Here is a 17,782-nt window from a genome sequence, read left to right on the forward strand (position 1 = left end):
TACCGCCTTAGGCAGAAATGTAGGGTATGTTCTCAGAGAGACCCTGTCTGGATAAAAAATGATAAAGGGTTCCACAGCCAAGAGAGCCTGTAGCTCTGAAACTCATCTTGCAGAAGTTATTGCTAGGAGCAGAGCTGTTTTCCAAGATAAGAACTTTATATCCGCAGTAACAGCTGGCTCAAAAGGAGGTAAGGTGAGTTTTTCCAAGACATAATTGAGGTCCCATGCAGGTATTGGCGTTCTCCTTGGAGGCCTTAAGTTTTTGGCTACTCTGAGATACTGCCTTAATAAAGGATAAGAAAAGAGTGGTGGCTCTGTATTGTAATGAGCCACAATGGCAGAGGCATGGATTTTAATTGATGAAAAAGATAGGCCTTTGTCCAGCATCTCAGTTAAGTATTGCAAAATCTGAGGAATATTAGGGACAGATGTATCAGCTCCTTGAGCTTGGTTCCAAGCTCAAAATCTCTTCCATTTCCCAGCATAGGATTTTCCAGTACTAGGCCTTCTGGCTTCTAAAATTACATCCATCACAGCTTTACTGAGAGGTGTGGTTTGTATGGCTAGATTATCCGCCATGCTGCCAGGTTTAGGGTCCTGAGTCGGCTGTGCAGAATCTGATTGTTTTGCTGGGACAGTAGATGAGGTATTTGAGGTAAGGTCCAGGCTAGGCATTGGGACAAGTTCCTTAAGATCGGATATCAGTACTGGCATGGCCAGTCTGGGGCAATCAGAATCATTTTTGGTTTCTCCTGCCTGATCTTTAGGAGTACCTTGGGGAGGAGAGGCAGTGGAGGAAAGGCATATACTGATAGGTTTGTCCAGTTGAAAGATAAGGCGTCCACTTTCCAAGCTTGTCTGTGATAAGTCCTTGTACAGAATCTGTTTAGTTGATTGTTTTGAGGGGAGGCAAATAGATCTATGTCCGGGCGTCCCCATTTCTTTGTTATCATGCTGTAGACTTGTGGATCCAGGTGCCACTCGTGGGGATCCATGAGGTTTCTGCTTAGTTCGTCTGCCAGAGTATTTTCCTTTCCTGGCAGGAATTGTGCCTGCAGATGAACTTGGTAAGTCAATGCTGTGTACCATAAAGCCATGGCTTGCCTGCACAGGGGATAAGAATGAGTGCCCCCTGCTTGTTTATGTACCACATGACCATGGTGTTGTCTGTCTTTATCAATAGTTGTCCTGGATGAAGTAGGTCCTTGAAGGCCGTCAGGGCATTTTGAACAGCTATCATCTCTTTTTGACGGATACGTAGATGCTTTTGGTTTGTGGACCAGGTGCCCTGAATGCCTCTTCCTGCCATGTGTGCCCCCCAGGCATAATCTGAAGCATCTGTCATTAAGCTCTGCTTGGTTGGGGGTAGTGAGAATGGCTGTCCCTTGTTTTGGTGACAAGCCTTTGTCCACCATCGAAACTCCTGTTGCAGGCAGGGAATTAGAGTAATCATTGTTTCCAGACTGTGGCAATGTTGTGTCCAGACACTTTTCAGGTACCATTGAGTTTTCCTCATATGCAGTCTTGCATATGGAATTAGTAAGATGCAGGATGCCATGAAGCCCAAAGCCTGCAGAATTTTTCTTGCAGATAACTGGACCTTTGTTGCCATTTCCTTGAAATAGGTAGTCAGTTTCCTTTGTTTGTCTGGAGTGAGATAAGCCATCTGGGCAGCTGTATTTAAGCTTGCACCCAGGAATATTATCTCTTGAGAGGGTACTAGTTTTGATTTCTTTGTGTTGACTGTGAACCCTAGGCATGTTTAAAGTCTTATCACAAACGTCAGATGCTGTAGTAGAATGTCCTTGTTCTCTGCTTGTATGAGGCAGTTATCCAAGTAAGGATATATTTGTATTCCTCTTTGTCTGCAGTAAGCAATTTCTGGTGCCAGGCACTTTGTGAAGACCCTGGGCGCAGTAGATAAACCAAAGGGCAGTGCAGAGAATTGGTAATGCTTTGAGCCAGCCTTGAATCTGAGGCATCTTCTGCATGATTGTCTGACTGGGACATGCAGGTATGCCTCTTTTAGGTCTAAAGTCATGAGCCAAGCCTTGCTGCCCAGCATGGGCAGAAGCTGCTGTAAGGTCAACATCTTGAATTTTGGTATATGCAGGAAAGTGTTTAGAATAGATAGGTCCAGTACTGGTCTCCATGCTTTGTCCTTTCTACGTACCAAGAACAGTCTTGAGTAAAATCCTTGTCCCTGCTCTTGCTGTGGCACTTGTTGAATAACCCTCATCTCCATGAGAGCTGCGACTTGTTTTTGAGCCTCTGCCCATTGATTTTTTGGCAGGTCCAGCCAACCGTTTCCCCTTGGCAGGGTATGGAAATGAAACTTGTAGCCTTGTGACACTATGTCTAGAACCCATTTACCCTGGGTTATAATGTGCCAATTTTGAGAAAAAAGTGCTAGTTTTCCCCATAAGGGTGCTGCCAGAAGATAAGTGCTTGGTGCAGGCAGGGGGAAGTCATTGGGACTGTTTCCTGTATGATTGTGTTTTGTGTTCTCCACCTTTGGAGGTAGATGCACTCCACTGCTTAGACCTGTAGGATCCTTGCGGCTGTGATCTGCCTCTAGGGCATCTGGATCTGGCCCTTTGAGATCTGTCTGAGACTGGAAAGGACCAGTTCTTTGTAGGCCAGTGTCTGCTAAATCTAGGTGGCTGTATCTGTAAGAAATCCTTAACCGTTTGCATAGATTTAGCTTTGTCCTCCATTTTCTTTAACAACTCTTCTGCCTTAACACCAAACAAGGTATCATGTTGTAAAGGAGCATCTAATAATTTTGCTTTAACATGGTCAGGCAGATTTTGATCCTTTAACCAAGCATGCCTCCTAATGACAGAACCCGTAACAGTGGCCCTGCAGGAGGCCTCCAGAGAATCAACTCCACATTGCAAAGTATGCTTTCCAGTTTGTTCAGCTGCATGCAATAAATCCTGTATTTCTTTGTTTTCTGCACATTCAGAATTTGCCATCATTGTCTGTTTAAGCAGTGTCATGATATATTGCCGATATTTGAGCATATGAAACTGGCAATTGAAGGCCCTTATAGCCAATATAGCAGATGTGTAAATCTTTTTTCCTCATCTATCTAGTGCCCTAGAATCCCTGTCAGAGGGGGTAGGGTTTTTTGCAGTAGAAGCCTTGACCCCTTTTGGACTCTGAGAAATAGTTTCTGGGTCTGCAGTAGGGTTTTTGAAAAGAAATTTATGAGAGTCAGAAACCCTGCAGTATCTGTCCGGCTTAACAGGAGCTGGAGGTAAAGAGTCAGGGGTCAGACTAGACTCAGAGAAAACATAATCTACAATGTCCAACACAGGTGGAATAGCTAGAGGCCTGTGTTGAGGTAGTAAAAGGAAGTCTCTGAGCCTTTTCTTAGATTCTGAAAAATCTTGACTCTCCCAGTGGAAGTGCTCCCTCATAGTATGCAAGGTTTGCCCAAAAGAGTAGTCCTCAGGAGGAGAAGCTGAAGGAATTGATTCTTCAGCATCAGAATCCTCATTGGGGGGGAGAGAATATTCCTGATCAGAAGAGGAATCAGAAGAAATGGAAACCTGATCTGAAGATTCATAGTCTGTCTCTTGCCTAGGCCTCTTATCAGGAGGGGGATGGGAACCCCTGATCAAGGTAATTAAGTCTTCGGCCATTTTGAGCATCTTTTTTGGGCATGGAGGCCTGTCCTTGTGGCTGGTGAACTTGTTTCTTTGCCTTTAAAGGTGTCTTAGTCTTTGTAGTCGGTTTAATATATAACTGCTTAGGTCTGAATACACCCCCAGAAACCGATGCCTGCTCAGCGGCTCCGGACCCATCTGAGGGAACAGTCTTCGAGGTTCCAATACCTTGAGTTTCCAGCGGCTTGTCCGACTCCACGTGGGAGTCGGTAGCGGCCTGCGACTCTAAAGTAGTGGGCGTCGGGAGCTGCAAAAGCACCTCACTGAGAACCGGCAAACCGGCGACTTGCTTACGAGAAGCTTCGTCATCGGTTTTGGATCTCGGTTGCCTGCCCTTTTATTTTTCTTTGCGTTTTTTCTGAACTCAGGTAGTCAGATGGCTATCCGATGACATTGTATAATTAAATCTTCGCCCAAAATAGCTTAATGCAAAATCATACCGACGCTTAATAGTGCGTTGGTTAAATCTAGCACAAAAACGACAACTAGCAACGTCGTGGTCAGGGCCTAGGCAAGGAATACAGTAAGAATGAAAGTCCTTATGAGGTATTTGCTTCCCACAAGAAATACAATTATTAACTTTTTCTGACACTGGTCTGGAGCAAGAAAAAAGTTTCCCCAATGGGGTACTTAGCTTTTAATGAAGACTTTGGATCTGAAACTTGAACAAGAAAATCTCAGGAGTCGGCCGACCGGCACTTGCGAACTGCTTCTGCTTCAGGCACCGCGCAGCAAGAAAGACTGAATAAAATGGCATCGGCTGCATCTTTATACTCCCGACGACCTGACGTCAGGGAAGAGGCTACAGCAACCGACGCAGGACCCAAGACTTTGGAATTCAGGCCGACTGAGGGCAACCAAACGTAATGGCTGCAACAGTGAAACACGAAGAACATCCAGGACTGCATCAGTGAATACACTCGAACATCTACATTTATGGTAATTGTACACAAATGTACTATGCTCTTCGTGTTTCACTGTTGCAGTCAATATATTTGGGTTGATTCCAAAAGCTAAGGAAGGGAGGAGGAAGTTAAGAGAGCATTAGGACTAGCTATTAAGCAATGCAAAACTGCAGTGGCAAAACCAGCTCTGGATTTAGAAAAAATAGGCATGTGGTAATGATTTGTGAAGGTATGTACAGAACTCCATATAGCAGCTTCTAGGATGTCCCTGGTAGGGACACCTCTGAGAAAGGCTGTAGAGTTAGATACAGCCCTGGTGGAATGTGATATTATCCCCTGTGGGGTAGGTTTTTCATGGTGCTTATAGCAGAAATGAATGCAATGGGCTATCCACTTAGAAATGGTTTGCTTTGAAATGGCCTTCCCATCTGCCCCTGCAGCAAAGCCAACTAGCAGCTGTTCAGATTTTCTGAGAGGCTTAGACCTGTCCAAATAAAATCTAAGTTTTCTGTGCATGTCGAAAGAGTGCAGTATTCATTTTCCTTTGTTTTGTGGATTTGGGAAAAAACTAGGCAAATAAATGGACTGATTAAGGGCCACACTGGATACCACACCTTGGGCCTGAAGGAGGGACTGGTCCTGAGGGACACCCTGTCCACATGAAAAATGATTAAAGGCTCCACTGCCATAAGGGCCTGTAATTCAGATACCCTTCCTGCTGAAGGGATTTCTAAAAGGAAGGCTGTTTTCCAAGAAAGGAATTTTAACTCTGCACTTGCAACTGGCTCAAAAGGAGGAAGAGTGAGTTTTTCCAATAAAAAGTTAAGGTCCCAGGCTGGAGTTGGGGCTCTCTTGGGTGGTCTTAAGTATTTAGCCCCTCTGAGGAACTGCTTGAACAGTGTATGAGAGAAGAGGGGTGGTTCTGTGTTGTAATGAGCTGAAATGGCTTAGGCGTGAATTTTGATGGAGGAAAAAGAAAGGCCCTTGTGTAGCAATCTCAGTTAAGTATTAAAGAATCTGAGGTAAGTTGGGTGCTGCTGTGCCCCATCCCTTGAGTTTGGTTCCAGGCACAGAATCTTTTCCATTTTTCAGCGTAAGATTTTCTAGTACTAGGCCTCCTCGTCTCCAAAATGACATCCAACACTTGTTTACTGAGGGATGGTAATGGAGAGATTAGATAATTAGCCAGGCTACCAGGTTCACGGTTTGAAGCTGAGGGTGCAGAATCTGGCTCTCCTGCTGCAGAGTAGGGGTCTGAGGCAGGTGCCATGGAGCCAGCAGTGACACACTGCGCAAGACGGGGTACCAGTGTTGGTGTGGCCAGTTTGGTGCAATCAGTATCGTCCTTGGTTTGTCCTGTTTGATCTTTAGTAGTATTTTGGAGAGGAGAGGCAGAGGAGGAAAGGCAAACTGATAGATTTTTCCAGCTGAAGGACAGAGCATCCACTTTCCAAGCTTGTTTGTGGGGAGTCCTTGTGCAGACTTTGTCCAATTGGTAGTTATGCGGGGAGGCAAACAGGTCTAAATCTGGGCTCCCCCATTTGTTTATCAACATGTTAAAAGTCTTTGGTTCCAGTTTCCACTCGTGTGGGTCCATTCCATGAGATTTCTGCTTAGTTCGTCTGCCAGTGTATTTAGTTTTCCTGGCAGGAATTGAGCCTGTAGATGCACTTGGTAGCTCAAGGCTGTGTTCCACAGAGCCATGGCTAGTCTGCAGAGGGAGAAAAGAATGAGTATCCCCCTACTTGTTTATGTATCACATAACAGTGGTGTTGTCCGTCTTTACCATTAATTGTCCTGGAAGAATGTGGTCCTTGAAGGCTGTCGGAGCATTCTGTACAGCTAACATTTCTTTTTGATTGATATGCAGGTGCATTTGACTTAGGTTCCATTTGCCCTGAATGCACTTCCCTGCCAGGTGAGCCCTCCCATGCATAGTCTGATGCGTCTGTTAGGGTTTGGGCGGCAGGGGGTGGAGTGAATGGCAGTACCTTGTTTTGGTGGCAGGCCTCTGCCCACCAAAGGAACTCTAACCGTAGGCAAGGTATGATAGGAATCATTGCTTCTAGATCCTGACAATGATGACATCATAGGCTTTTTAGATACCACTGCAGTTTCCTCACATGCAGTCTTGCATATGGAATTAGTAGAATGTAGGAGGCCATGAACCCCAAGGCTTGCAGTATTTGCCTTGCAGATAGCAGGGTTTTTGTGGCCATTAGTAAGTTGTCAAATGAATTTGTTTCTCTGGTGTGAGGAAAGCCATCTGAGAAGTTGTGTTCAAGCTTGTTCCCAGGAATATAATTTGTTGACAGGGTACCAGATGTGATTTCTTTTCGTTTATGGTGTACCCCAGACAAGTTAGCACCCTTTGTACAAATGCCAGATGATTCAAAAGTATGTCCTGGCTTTCTGCCTGAATTAGACAATCGTCCAGGAATGGGTAAATTTGAATATTTCTTTGTCTGCAAAATGCAATGATTGGAGCTAGGCACTTTGTGAATACCCTGGGCGCAGAAGATAAGCCAAAGGGCAGTGCAGAGAACTGATAGTGCATGTAGCCTGCTTTGAAGCACAGGTATCATTTGCAAGATTCCCTAATTGGGATGTGCAGGTAGGCTTCCTTTAAATCCAGTGTTGCCAACCAGGCATCTTTGCCAAGCATAGGAAGCAACTGGTGAAGAGTTAGCATCTTGAATTTTGGAAACACCAAAAAGGTGTGTAAGATAGAAAGGTACAGGATAGGACACCATGAATTGTCTTTTCTGGGTACCAGGAAAAGTCTTGAGTAGAAACCTTGTCCCTTTTCCTCTTCTGGTACAGTTTGAATAGCCTTTATCGAAAGAGAGAGTACTTGCTTTTGAGCCTTTGCCCACTGAGTTGGGGGTAGATCTGAGCAACCGTTTGGGTTTGGTAACGTGTGGAAGTGAAATATGTATCCTTGGGAAACTATATTTAAAACCCATTTGTCCTGGGTAATGAGTTCCCAAGTTTTTGGCCTGCAGAGCAATCTTTCCCCGTAAAGGAGCAGTCAGTTGAGAAGTGCATGGAAGTTTTAAAGTTAAGTCACTGAGACAGCTTACCATAGGGGGGAGTCTTACTACACCCTGATTTGGAAGTGGGAGCCCCCCACTGCTTAGTCCTGTGCGTACCCTGGGACTGAAGCCTGGGTGTTCTGCTGGTTCTGGGTTTGGACTGAGAAGGCCTGGAAGAGGCAGGAAAGGACCAATTCTTAGAGGGCTAATGCCTACTAAATATTGGAGGCTGTACTTGTAGGAAATCTTTAACGGTTTGCACAGATTTAGCTTTTTCCTCCATCTTTTTAAGAACTTCTTCAGCTTTGTTGCCAAACAGGTGGTCCTGATTTAAGGGAGCATCCAGCAATTTAGCTTTAATATGATCTGGCAAAGATTGCTCCTTAAGCCAAGCATCCCTTCTAAGTACAGACCCAGTGACAGCAGCCCTGCAAGATGCCTCTAGTGAATCAAAACCACATTGCAAAGTATGTTTTCCAACCTGTTCAGCAGAATGCATTAAATGCTGTAAATCCTTATTTTCAGCACAGTCCGGAATCATCATTTTCTGTTTAAGCAATCCATTAACATGTTGTTGATAATTTTAACATATGAAACTGGCAGTTTAAGGCCCTAATGGCCAAGGTTGTAGAAGTGTATACCTTCTTACCCAATCTATCCAGCGCCTTGGAGTCTCTATCAGAGGGGGTAGGATTTTTGGCAGTAGTAGCCTTAATGCTCTTGGGTCCCTGTGAAATGGTCTCCGGATCCGCAGTAGGATTTGTAAAAAGGAACTTGTGAGAGTCAGGAACCCTGTAATATCTATCAGGTTATCTGGGAGCAGGAGGCAGAGAGTCAGGGGCCAAGCTAGATTCTGAAAAGGCATCATCAACAATGTCTAATATAGGAGGAATAGCTAAAGGCCTGTGTTGGGGCAGGAGTAGGAAATCCCTAAGCCTCTTTTTAGAATCAGAGTAATCCAGGCTTTCCCAGCGAAAATGCTCCCTAAGTGTATGCAAGGTTTCACCAAAATAGAAATCCTCTGGAGGGGAAGCAGAAGGAATAGAGTCCTCTGCATCAGAATCCTCATAGGCAGATAAGGGTAAATCCTGGTCATCAGAGGAAACAGAAATTTCAGAATCCTGGTCAGAAGTATCATAAGCAAATTCAGTCCTAGGTCTCTTAGAAGGGGAAGGTTGGCTTCTCCTGATTAAGTAATAAGGTCTTCAGCCATTCTTATCATTTGTTTTTTAGGCATAGAGGCCTGACTATGCGGTCTGGGAGTCTGTTTCTAGACATGGTTCGAGTTTTAGGCCTTGAAGAAGAAGATGGTGTCTGTTTAATATGCAAGTCAGTAGGCTTGAATACACCCTCAGAAGCCAGTGCCTGCACAGCGGCTCCGGACCCATCCAAGGTAGAGACATCCGCAGGTTCCACAGTTGAAGCATCTCGTGGCATACCGGACTCCAAATGGGTCTCAGTAGAGGCCTGCGAATCTGAAGTAGCGGGTATTAGGGGCTGCAAAAGCGCCTCACTGAGTACCGGTGAACTGGTGACTGGCTTAGGAGAAGCAGCTTTGGACCTAGGCGGCCTGTCTCGGTCTTCATCTTTGCCTTTTTTCAGAATGTCAGTAGTCGGATGGCTTACCGAAGACATATCTAGATAATTGAAGAGTACCAAAATATTTAGAAGCACAAATATACAGACGACGAATAGTTTGTTGCTTAAATAAGGCACAAAACCGACAGCAGGGTACGTTGTGGTCAGGGCCTAAGCAAGGAATACAGTACGAATGAAAATCTTTATGAGGTATTTGCTTTCCACAAGAAATGTAATTACTTACTTTTGCTGACATCTGTTTAGAGCAAGAAAAAGTTTCCCCAACGGGGTACTTAGCTTTAGTTGAAGACTTCAGTTCTGAAACTCGAAAACGAAAATTTCAGGAGTGGGCCAACCGGCACTTGTGAACTGCTTCTGCTTCGGGCACCACACGACAGGAAAGACTGATGCAATGGCGTCGGCTGCATGCTTTATACCCCTGTCGACCTGATGTCATGGAAGAAGAGACAGCATCCGACGTAGGAGTCCAAGACTTTGATATTCAGGCCGGCTGAGGGCTACCTGTAGGCATATAACCAAAATGTAACGACTGCAACAGTGAAACATGAAGAACATCTGCACCACAATGCCATCTACTGCACAGAGCCTTGTGTGGTTTCAGCAGGTGAAGCCATGAAGACTTATGCAAGTATGGGGACATATGAAAGTCCTGCTCCTGCATGGCTTTGACCATCACTGTCAAAACCTTGGTAAACATTCTGGGTGCTGAAGAAAGCCCAAGTGGCAAAACTTTGCACTGGAAAGGATGTCCATCCATACTGATCTGGAAGAATCTTCTGAGCCACTCCAAACAGTGATGTGCCAAAACATGTCAAGCAACAATATCTAGGCAGCCTGTGGCAAAGGAAGCGCAAGACCTCGAAAGGTCACCATCCAAACTATGTAGTACTAAATATAAAACTTATCAGTGCGGAGGTCCAAAATGCAAAGGAAAGTCTTTGTCCCTTTTGGGAGTAATAAAAGGTGGGAGCAAAGTCCCACCCTCATTCTAAATGTGAGGCAATTTCTACAGTTTTTGTCAGTACAGTTCTGACCTATCCCAAGACAGAGTGGTACAAGTGTGCAGCTTTTTTTTTTTTTTTGTAAGGGGGATGACCTTTGCTCTACATAACATAAATGACAGTGGTCATGACTAGGATTCGCTGGCAATATGTAATAATTCCCCAAGACTGGAAAAATTCATACAGTCCTTCTTCAAAGGGGAATCCCAGATCAGATTTGGGAAAGCAATGGCATGTCTGGCAAGACTGCCCTATTGAATGGCACACACAGAAAAGGGGGTGCAAAACTGTGCCCCGTTGTGTGGAGAGGAAGCTTCTTTCTCTAAAACAGGAATAGCTTAGAAAAAGAATCGGAGGATACAGTTGAAACAGGGATCATAAACCCACTCTAATGTACTGAAGGCATGTTTCCTCTGTGAGGAATCAGCCAAGTTCTCAGAAGCATGGGATAAGAATATTTCTTCTTTGATTTGGGTATTCATAATGTTGTTTCTGAGTTCCATTAATACAGGGGGAAAAAAACCTGACCAAACAATCAACAAAGTTCAAAAATCCACCTTGAACCCAGCCTCAAGGAGTTTAAAGGTAGTTACAAGGCTTGCAGTCCAGGGAACCACTGAGGAGCCTAACCAAAACTCCCAGTTGCCCAAAGCACTGTCTGATTAAATGAACTGCTCATGGTCACACAGCAGGCAAACAAAGGCTGAGGGAGTCAAAGCCTGCACCACAACAGCAGCTCATCACAGCCTTAACACTGTGTCCACTGTCAGACTAAAAGCCAGCTACAAAGGGAGAGGGAGATCTGTATCTTGCACCTTTGTCAAAATAAATCTCAGCATTAACCAGCTGTGGTAACTTAGAAGTCCTTTAAACTTCCAGTGTTTGAGAACTTGTAGAAGACTTTAGACAAACAATTGAGGACTTCAGATTCATACATGGCAGAGGAGTATGCTTTTTTACCTCGACTGTCTAAAGCCTTGGGCTTCTTTTCAGGCAGAAGAGTGGCAAAATGCTGCAGTCTCTGGGAACTATGCTGGTCCAAAAAGACCTCAGAAAAGTAAATCTAAGAATGTTTACTTGGGGATTCAAGTTTAATCTGCAGGGGGCCTGTACAAGGCATCTCTCCATTTTTGGGGGCTACAGCAGCAGTCTGGTTGGCATCTCCAAGTGTCAAGGTTAACATACTGGGAATGACACAGGTGACCCTCCTGCCAATCCTGCATTTTATACCCCTTACCGTTGCCATCTTGTATGAGTTTAAGTATTCCTTTCACTTCTCCCTTCACCTCCTCAGGGGCCATGTTGAACCACTAATATTTCACAACAATGATTCCTATCAAACTGCCCTTCCAGGTGATACAGTGTCAGTGTGGGCCCTAGCTCATGATCTACTCACTGAAAGAAAACATGGAAGATCTCAGCAGTTTAGACACTGACTAGAAGGACTTTTCTATTGTGCATAAAAAGACTCAGATTTGAAATGTGTGACAAAATAGTAGTGCAGGGACAGAATAGACTAGCTAGTTCCATAATGTCATGGCATGCAAGAGAAGGAGGCAGGAACACCAATGTGTTTGGGAACAGGAAAAAATTCACAATATATGCTAAAATCAGTGTTATCAGAAGAGGATATCATCACATAATAGAGCTGTATAAGTTACAATACTCTCTGGCCTGAATACTATCATATTATGCTGGAACTGTATAATACAATCCTATTATACTAGAACTGTGTAAACTTCACAGTTACCTGGCTGAATACCATCATGCTGTGCTACAGATTTGGAAGCTGTACTGTTTCCTGGCCTGAACATTATCATATTAATCTACAGCTGTACAAGCTACAATGGTTTCTTGGTCCAGATATCATTATATTGCGCTAGAGCTATGTAAGCTACATTGCTGCCTGGCCTGGATACCATCATACTATGCTACAGATGTGTAAGCTATACTGCAGCCTAAACCTGATATCATCCTATTATGTGTGAGCTACACAGCTACCTGCCTGGATACCATCATGCTATGTTACATACAGATATACAAGTTAAACTATTTCCTTGCCTGAATACCATCAAATTAATTTACAGCTGTACAAGTTACACTGGTTTCCTTGTCAGGATATCATTATATTATGTCAGAGCTGTGCAAACACTGCTCCCTGACCTCAATACAATCCTATTATGCTATTTCTGTGAAAGCTACATGGGTCCACGACCTGGTGGCCATAACACCAAAAACAAAAAAAAACTAATATATGCCATACCACAAGGCTGGGACCAGGTAGTGTGGAGTTCAACTTGATATAATGTCTTGTGTTCTTGAAAAAACATCCAAATTCCATAGCTACACTCCCACAGAGTACCCGATAATCAGTTTAGAATCTGTATGATACTCGGTCACAAAAGCAAATCATATCCTCTGCAAAGCCCCTTAAGAAAACCCTACAGATGCACCACACCAGACATGGCATTTGCTGAAAGATGCTACTATGTTAGGAGATAGCTAGAGATTCCTGTACAGTAGCTTATTTACTGCTATCAGAGAATAACAGCCACAACTCCTAACTTCTTTGTTCAGGAATCAGGGACAAAGCAAAAAATAAAGGGAAAGAAAAAGGCCCAAAATCAGGGAAAATATTTAAATATTGATCTGTTTAATGTTAATAGAACAGGTTTTGCATCAACATGCATTTTGTGAACAAGTATGAAACTCTAATATCTAGCTTTACTCACTAACTTTAATCCTTTACAATTTGCCAGAAAATCCACACGTTTATGAGGGATGAATCATATGTATTACACAAAATAAGGAACAATAATAGTTAATAAGTATCTGCTATTACAACTGCTTCAAACTGTTAAGAATTAAAACTTCTGCTTGTAAAGCACATACAGAAAATTATTTTTACTGGTCACTACAAACTCCAGTTTGCTTTATAGATACACATATTCCATGGCTGCTAGTTAAAAAAAAAAACTTTTGTCAAAATAAGCAAAGAACCCAAGTTTACTTACGCGAATCCAGGCAGACAGCCTAAAAAGTCCCGACATGCCAGTCATCCTAAAAAAAAAAAAAAACTAGTAACCAAAAGCACCAAGCCAGACCGATCCAAAAGACAGGAGGATTTATTGCAAACACGTTTAACAGATACACACAAACGCTTTAAAACACTGTTTTTACGTTAAAACTTCATCAGATGCAAAACCCAGTGAGTGCTACCATCAAATAATATATACACCCATTCATTTTAATTACCCAGTGACTAAACAGAATTAATAATACATTAAAATTTGAATTTTTGAAAAATAAAATCCATTGTCGCACAACAATCAGCTAAATAAATAAAATTAAGCTAGAAAAACATACTTAAATAACTAAACAACCATTAAAAACAATGCCAATAAAAAATTTCAATAAAAAATATAATAAACTTTCTAACATTATGCATAATTTACCATTAAAATTCATTAATACAGAGCACATTAGTCTTCCATAAAATAACACCATCTTGTGGCCAAATCACCATAAAACAACACCAAGTCATTTTCTCCTTTCAACTTGGTATGTGTGAATACACTTATGCCTTAAGTGTTCAGCTTATATGAGAACTAATACAACAATGTACAGGAATGTAATTTTAGAGATGACAGAAACTGGTATTTTCAGATGTTTAGATGAAACCATAACTTGTAAATAAAAGTTAATTACTTAGCATAGATATGCATCTGTGTTGTACATTTTCATTCTTTCTCAACTGATGGGTCTCTGATCCGGCTAGACCACACTGATTTAGACTTTTGGATCCCAATCTCAAGCTCTTCCCTTTACCCACAATGCCCCAGAACCCTTTAATACTTCAGATCGGGTTTGCTGCCCGAAAGACTAACCATAGCCAATATAAAAGGAAAGTCAACAGGAAAGATAGGGGTTCAAACAAGGAGCAGTGGTTGAGTATTCATTATCAAGTCACTCCCAGAGGAAAAGGCAGGGGGAAGGAGTGCAGGAAGTTGAGGAAGAATGAAAATGGACAACACATATGCACAGTTATTGTGAGTACATAACTTTTATATCTAATGTTATCATTTTCATTCATTTCTCAACAAAGACGTGCGATTCTGCGGAACCAAAAGAAGCCCTGATTCTGGAGATAAAATCCAAATTGTAATGAGCAATAAAGGTATGAGCACTGGCCAAGTGGCTGCAGCCCAAAGGTCATCAATGGAAGCTCTGGACCAAAAATCAGAAGTAGCCATGGATCTAGTGGAGTGAGGTTTAAGAGGTCTGGGCATGGAAATTGTTGACTGTAAACAAACGATATGCAATCTGTTAGCCAGTTTGCTAACGTAACTTTGGAAAAGTACGGTTGTGTACACTTACCATAAATGTAGATGTGCAAGTGTATTCACTGCTGCAGTCATTACATTTGGGTAATCTGCTGGAAGGTTGCCCTCAGTCGGCCTGATTAACAAAGTCTTGGGTCCTGCGTCAGTTGCTGTCCCTTCTTCCATGACGTCAGGTCATCAGGGGTATAAAACATGCATCCGACGCCATTACATCAGTTTTTCTTGCCCCAGATGTCAGGTGCCCTCCTAGTGGGGAGCAAATAAAATTAACAACACAAATGTATACCTCCAACCAAAAGCAAATACACCAAAAAGGCTTTTAAGCATAGTAAAAGAAAGCAGAGGTAAAGCCAGAGAAAAAATAGGGGGCTGGAGGGTGGGTAACCAGGACTGTAACAGTAAATACACTTAGACATCTACATTTATGGTGTGTACACAACTGTACTATGTTCTTCATGTTTCACTGTTGCAGTCATTACATTTGGGTAGATTCCCAAAGCTATGGTTGGGAGGAGGAGTTTATACAGCATTAGGGCCAGCTATAAGGTCTTGCAAGACAGCAGTGGCAAAGCCAGCTCTGGATTTAGAGAAAAATTGGTAAATGATAATGTTTGGTGAAGGTATGTACATAACTCCAAGAAGCAGCTTCTAGAATATCCCTGGTAGGAACACCCCTGAGAAAGGTTGCAGAAGTAGATGCAGCCCTGGTTAAGTGAGATCTGATCCCCTGGGGGATATATTTTCCATGGTGCTTATAGCAGAAATAAATGCAATGGCTTAGCCATTTAGAAATGGTTTGTTTTGAAATAGCCTTCCCCTCTGCCCCTGCAGCAAATGCTACCAGCAATTGTTCAGATTTTCTTCGAGATTTAGTCCTGTCCAAGTAGAATCCAAGTTGTCTGTGCACATCCAAGGAATGCAGAATCCGTTCCCATTTGATCTGTGGATTGTGAAAGAAGGCTGGCAAATGAATGGACTGATTAAGAGTCACACTAGAGACCACCTTGGGCATGAAGGATGGATTGGTCCTCAGAGATACCCTGCCCGCATGAAAAATGATGAAAGGCTCCACTGCCATAAGGGACTGTAATTCAGATATCCTTCTAGCTGAAGTGATTGCTAAAAGGTAGGCTGCTTTCCAAGAAAGAAATTTTAAGTCTGCAGTAGCAGCTGGCTCGAAAGGAGGTAGAATGAGCTTCTCCAAAACAAAGCTAAGGTCCCAGGTAGGGGTAGGAGCTCTCCTGGGTGGTAGTTCTTTGCCCCTCTGAGATACTGCTTGAGCAGGGGATGAGAGAAGAGGGGTGGTTCTGTGTTATAGTGAGCTGAAATAGCTGAAGCGTGGATTTTAATAGAGGAAAAAGACAAGCCCTTGTGAAGCATCTCAGTTAAGTATTGCAAAATCTGAGGTAAATTGGGCGCTGCTGTGCTCATCTCTAAAGATTGGTTCCAGGCACAGAATCTTTTCCATTTGTCAGCATAAGATTTTCTAGTACTAGGTCTTCTCGCCTCCAAGATGACATCCATCACAGGTTTGCTGAGGAATGATAAGGGTGAATTTAAGTGATTAGCCAAGCTGCAAGGTTCAATGCTGGAAGCTGAGAGTGCAGAATTGGGTTCTCCTGCTGAGACAGCAAGGAAGGGGTCTGAGGCAGGTGCCATGAAGATATTTGCGACACACTGCGCAGGAATGGGTACCAGTGTTGGCGTGGCCAGTCTGGAGCAATCAAAATCATTCTTGGTTTGTCCTGTTTGACTTTTAGCAGAACTTTGGAGAGCAGAGGCAGAGGGGGAAAGTCATAGACTGATAGGTTTTTCCAGCTGAAGGATAGAGCATCCACTTTCCAGGCTTCTTTGTGGGGAGTCCTTGTGCAAAACGTGTCCAACTGGTAGTTCTGGGGGGAGGAAAATAGATCTACACCTGGGCTCCCCCATTTGCTTGTCAACATGCTGAAAATCCTTGGTTCCAGTTTCCACTTGTGTGGGTCCATGAGATTTCTGCTAAGTCCGTCTGCCAGTGTTTTCAATTTTCCTGGCAGGAATTGAGCCTGTAGGTGCACTTGGTAGCTCAAGGCTGTGTTCTACAATGCCATGGCTAGTCTGCATAGGGGGTAAGAGTGTGTACCCCCCTGCTTGTTTATGTACCACATAACAGTGGTATTACCCATCTTTACCATTAGTTGTCCTGGAAGAATGTAGTCCTTGAAGGCTGTCAGAGCATTCTGTACAGCTAACATTTCTTTTTGATTGATATGCAGGTGCATTTGATTTGGGTTCCATTTGCCCTGAATGCACTTCCCTGCCAGGTGAGCCCTCCATTCATAGTCTGATGCATCTGTAGTTAGAGTATGGGCAGCAGGGGGTAGTGTGAAAGGCAGTCCCTTGTTTTGGTGGCAGGCCTCTGCCCACCAAAGGAATTCCAGGTGTAGGCAAGGTATAATAGGAATCATTGTTTCCAGGCTGTGACAATGTTGACTCCATAGAGTTTTTAAGTACCACTGTAGTTTCCTCATATGCAGTCTTGCATATGGAATTAGAAGAATGCAGGAGGCCATGAACCCCAAGGCTTGAAGTATTTGTCTTGCAGATAGCAGGGTTTTTATGGCCACTTGTTTGAAGTAAGTTAACAAATGAATTTGCTTCTCTGGCGTAAGGAAAGCCATCTGGGCAATTGTATTCAAGCTTGCATCCAGGAATGTGATCTGTTGAGAGGGTACCAGTTGTGATTTCTTTTCGTTTATGGTGTACCCCAGACAAGTTAGAACCCTTTTTACAAACGCCAGATTATTTAGAAGTATGCCCTGGTTTTCTGCCTGAATTAGACAATCGTCCAGGTATGGATATATTTGAATATTTCTTTGCCTGCAAAATGCAATAACTGGAGCCAGGCACTTTGTGAATACCCTGGGCGCAGTAGACAAGCCAAAGGGCAGTGCAGAGAGCTGATAGTGCAAGGAGCCTGCTTTGAAGCGTAGGTATCTTCTGCAAGATTCCCTGATTGGGATGTGCAGGTATGCTTCTTGTAAATCTAGAGTTGCCAACCAGGCATCTTTGTCTAGCATAGGAAGTAACTGGTGAAGAGTCAGCATCTTGAATTTTGGAATGTCCAGAAAGGTGTTTAGAGTAGACAGGTCCAGAACTGGACGCCATGATTCGTCTTTTCTGGGTACCAGAAAAAGCCTGGAATAGAAACCTTGTTCCTTTTCCTCTTCTGGTACTGGTTGAATA

General features: G+C 43.3%; 1 protein-coding gene across 1 annotated transcript in view; it reads right to left on the reverse strand.

The window, feature by feature from the left end:
• TMX4 (thioredoxin related transmembrane protein 4) overlaps positions 1-17,782 on the reverse strand; it is a 640,042-nt gene that overhangs the window by 118,953 nt on the left and 503,307 nt on the right. Inside the window, exon 5 of the mRNA XM_044056560.1 lies at positions 13,229-13,274. Coding sequence (XP_043912495.1) covers positions 13,229-13,274 — 46 coding nt within the window. The remainder of the gene's footprint in view (positions 1-13,228; positions 13,275-17,782) is intronic.

The sequence above is a fragment of the Protopterus annectens genome, chromosome 1.part2 (genome assembly GCF_019279795.1).
Source record: "Protopterus annectens isolate FY-2018-M chromosome 1.part2, PAN1.0, whole genome shotgun sequence".
NCBI lineage: Eukaryota > Metazoa > Chordata > Ceratodontiformes > Protopteridae > Protopterus > Protopterus annectens.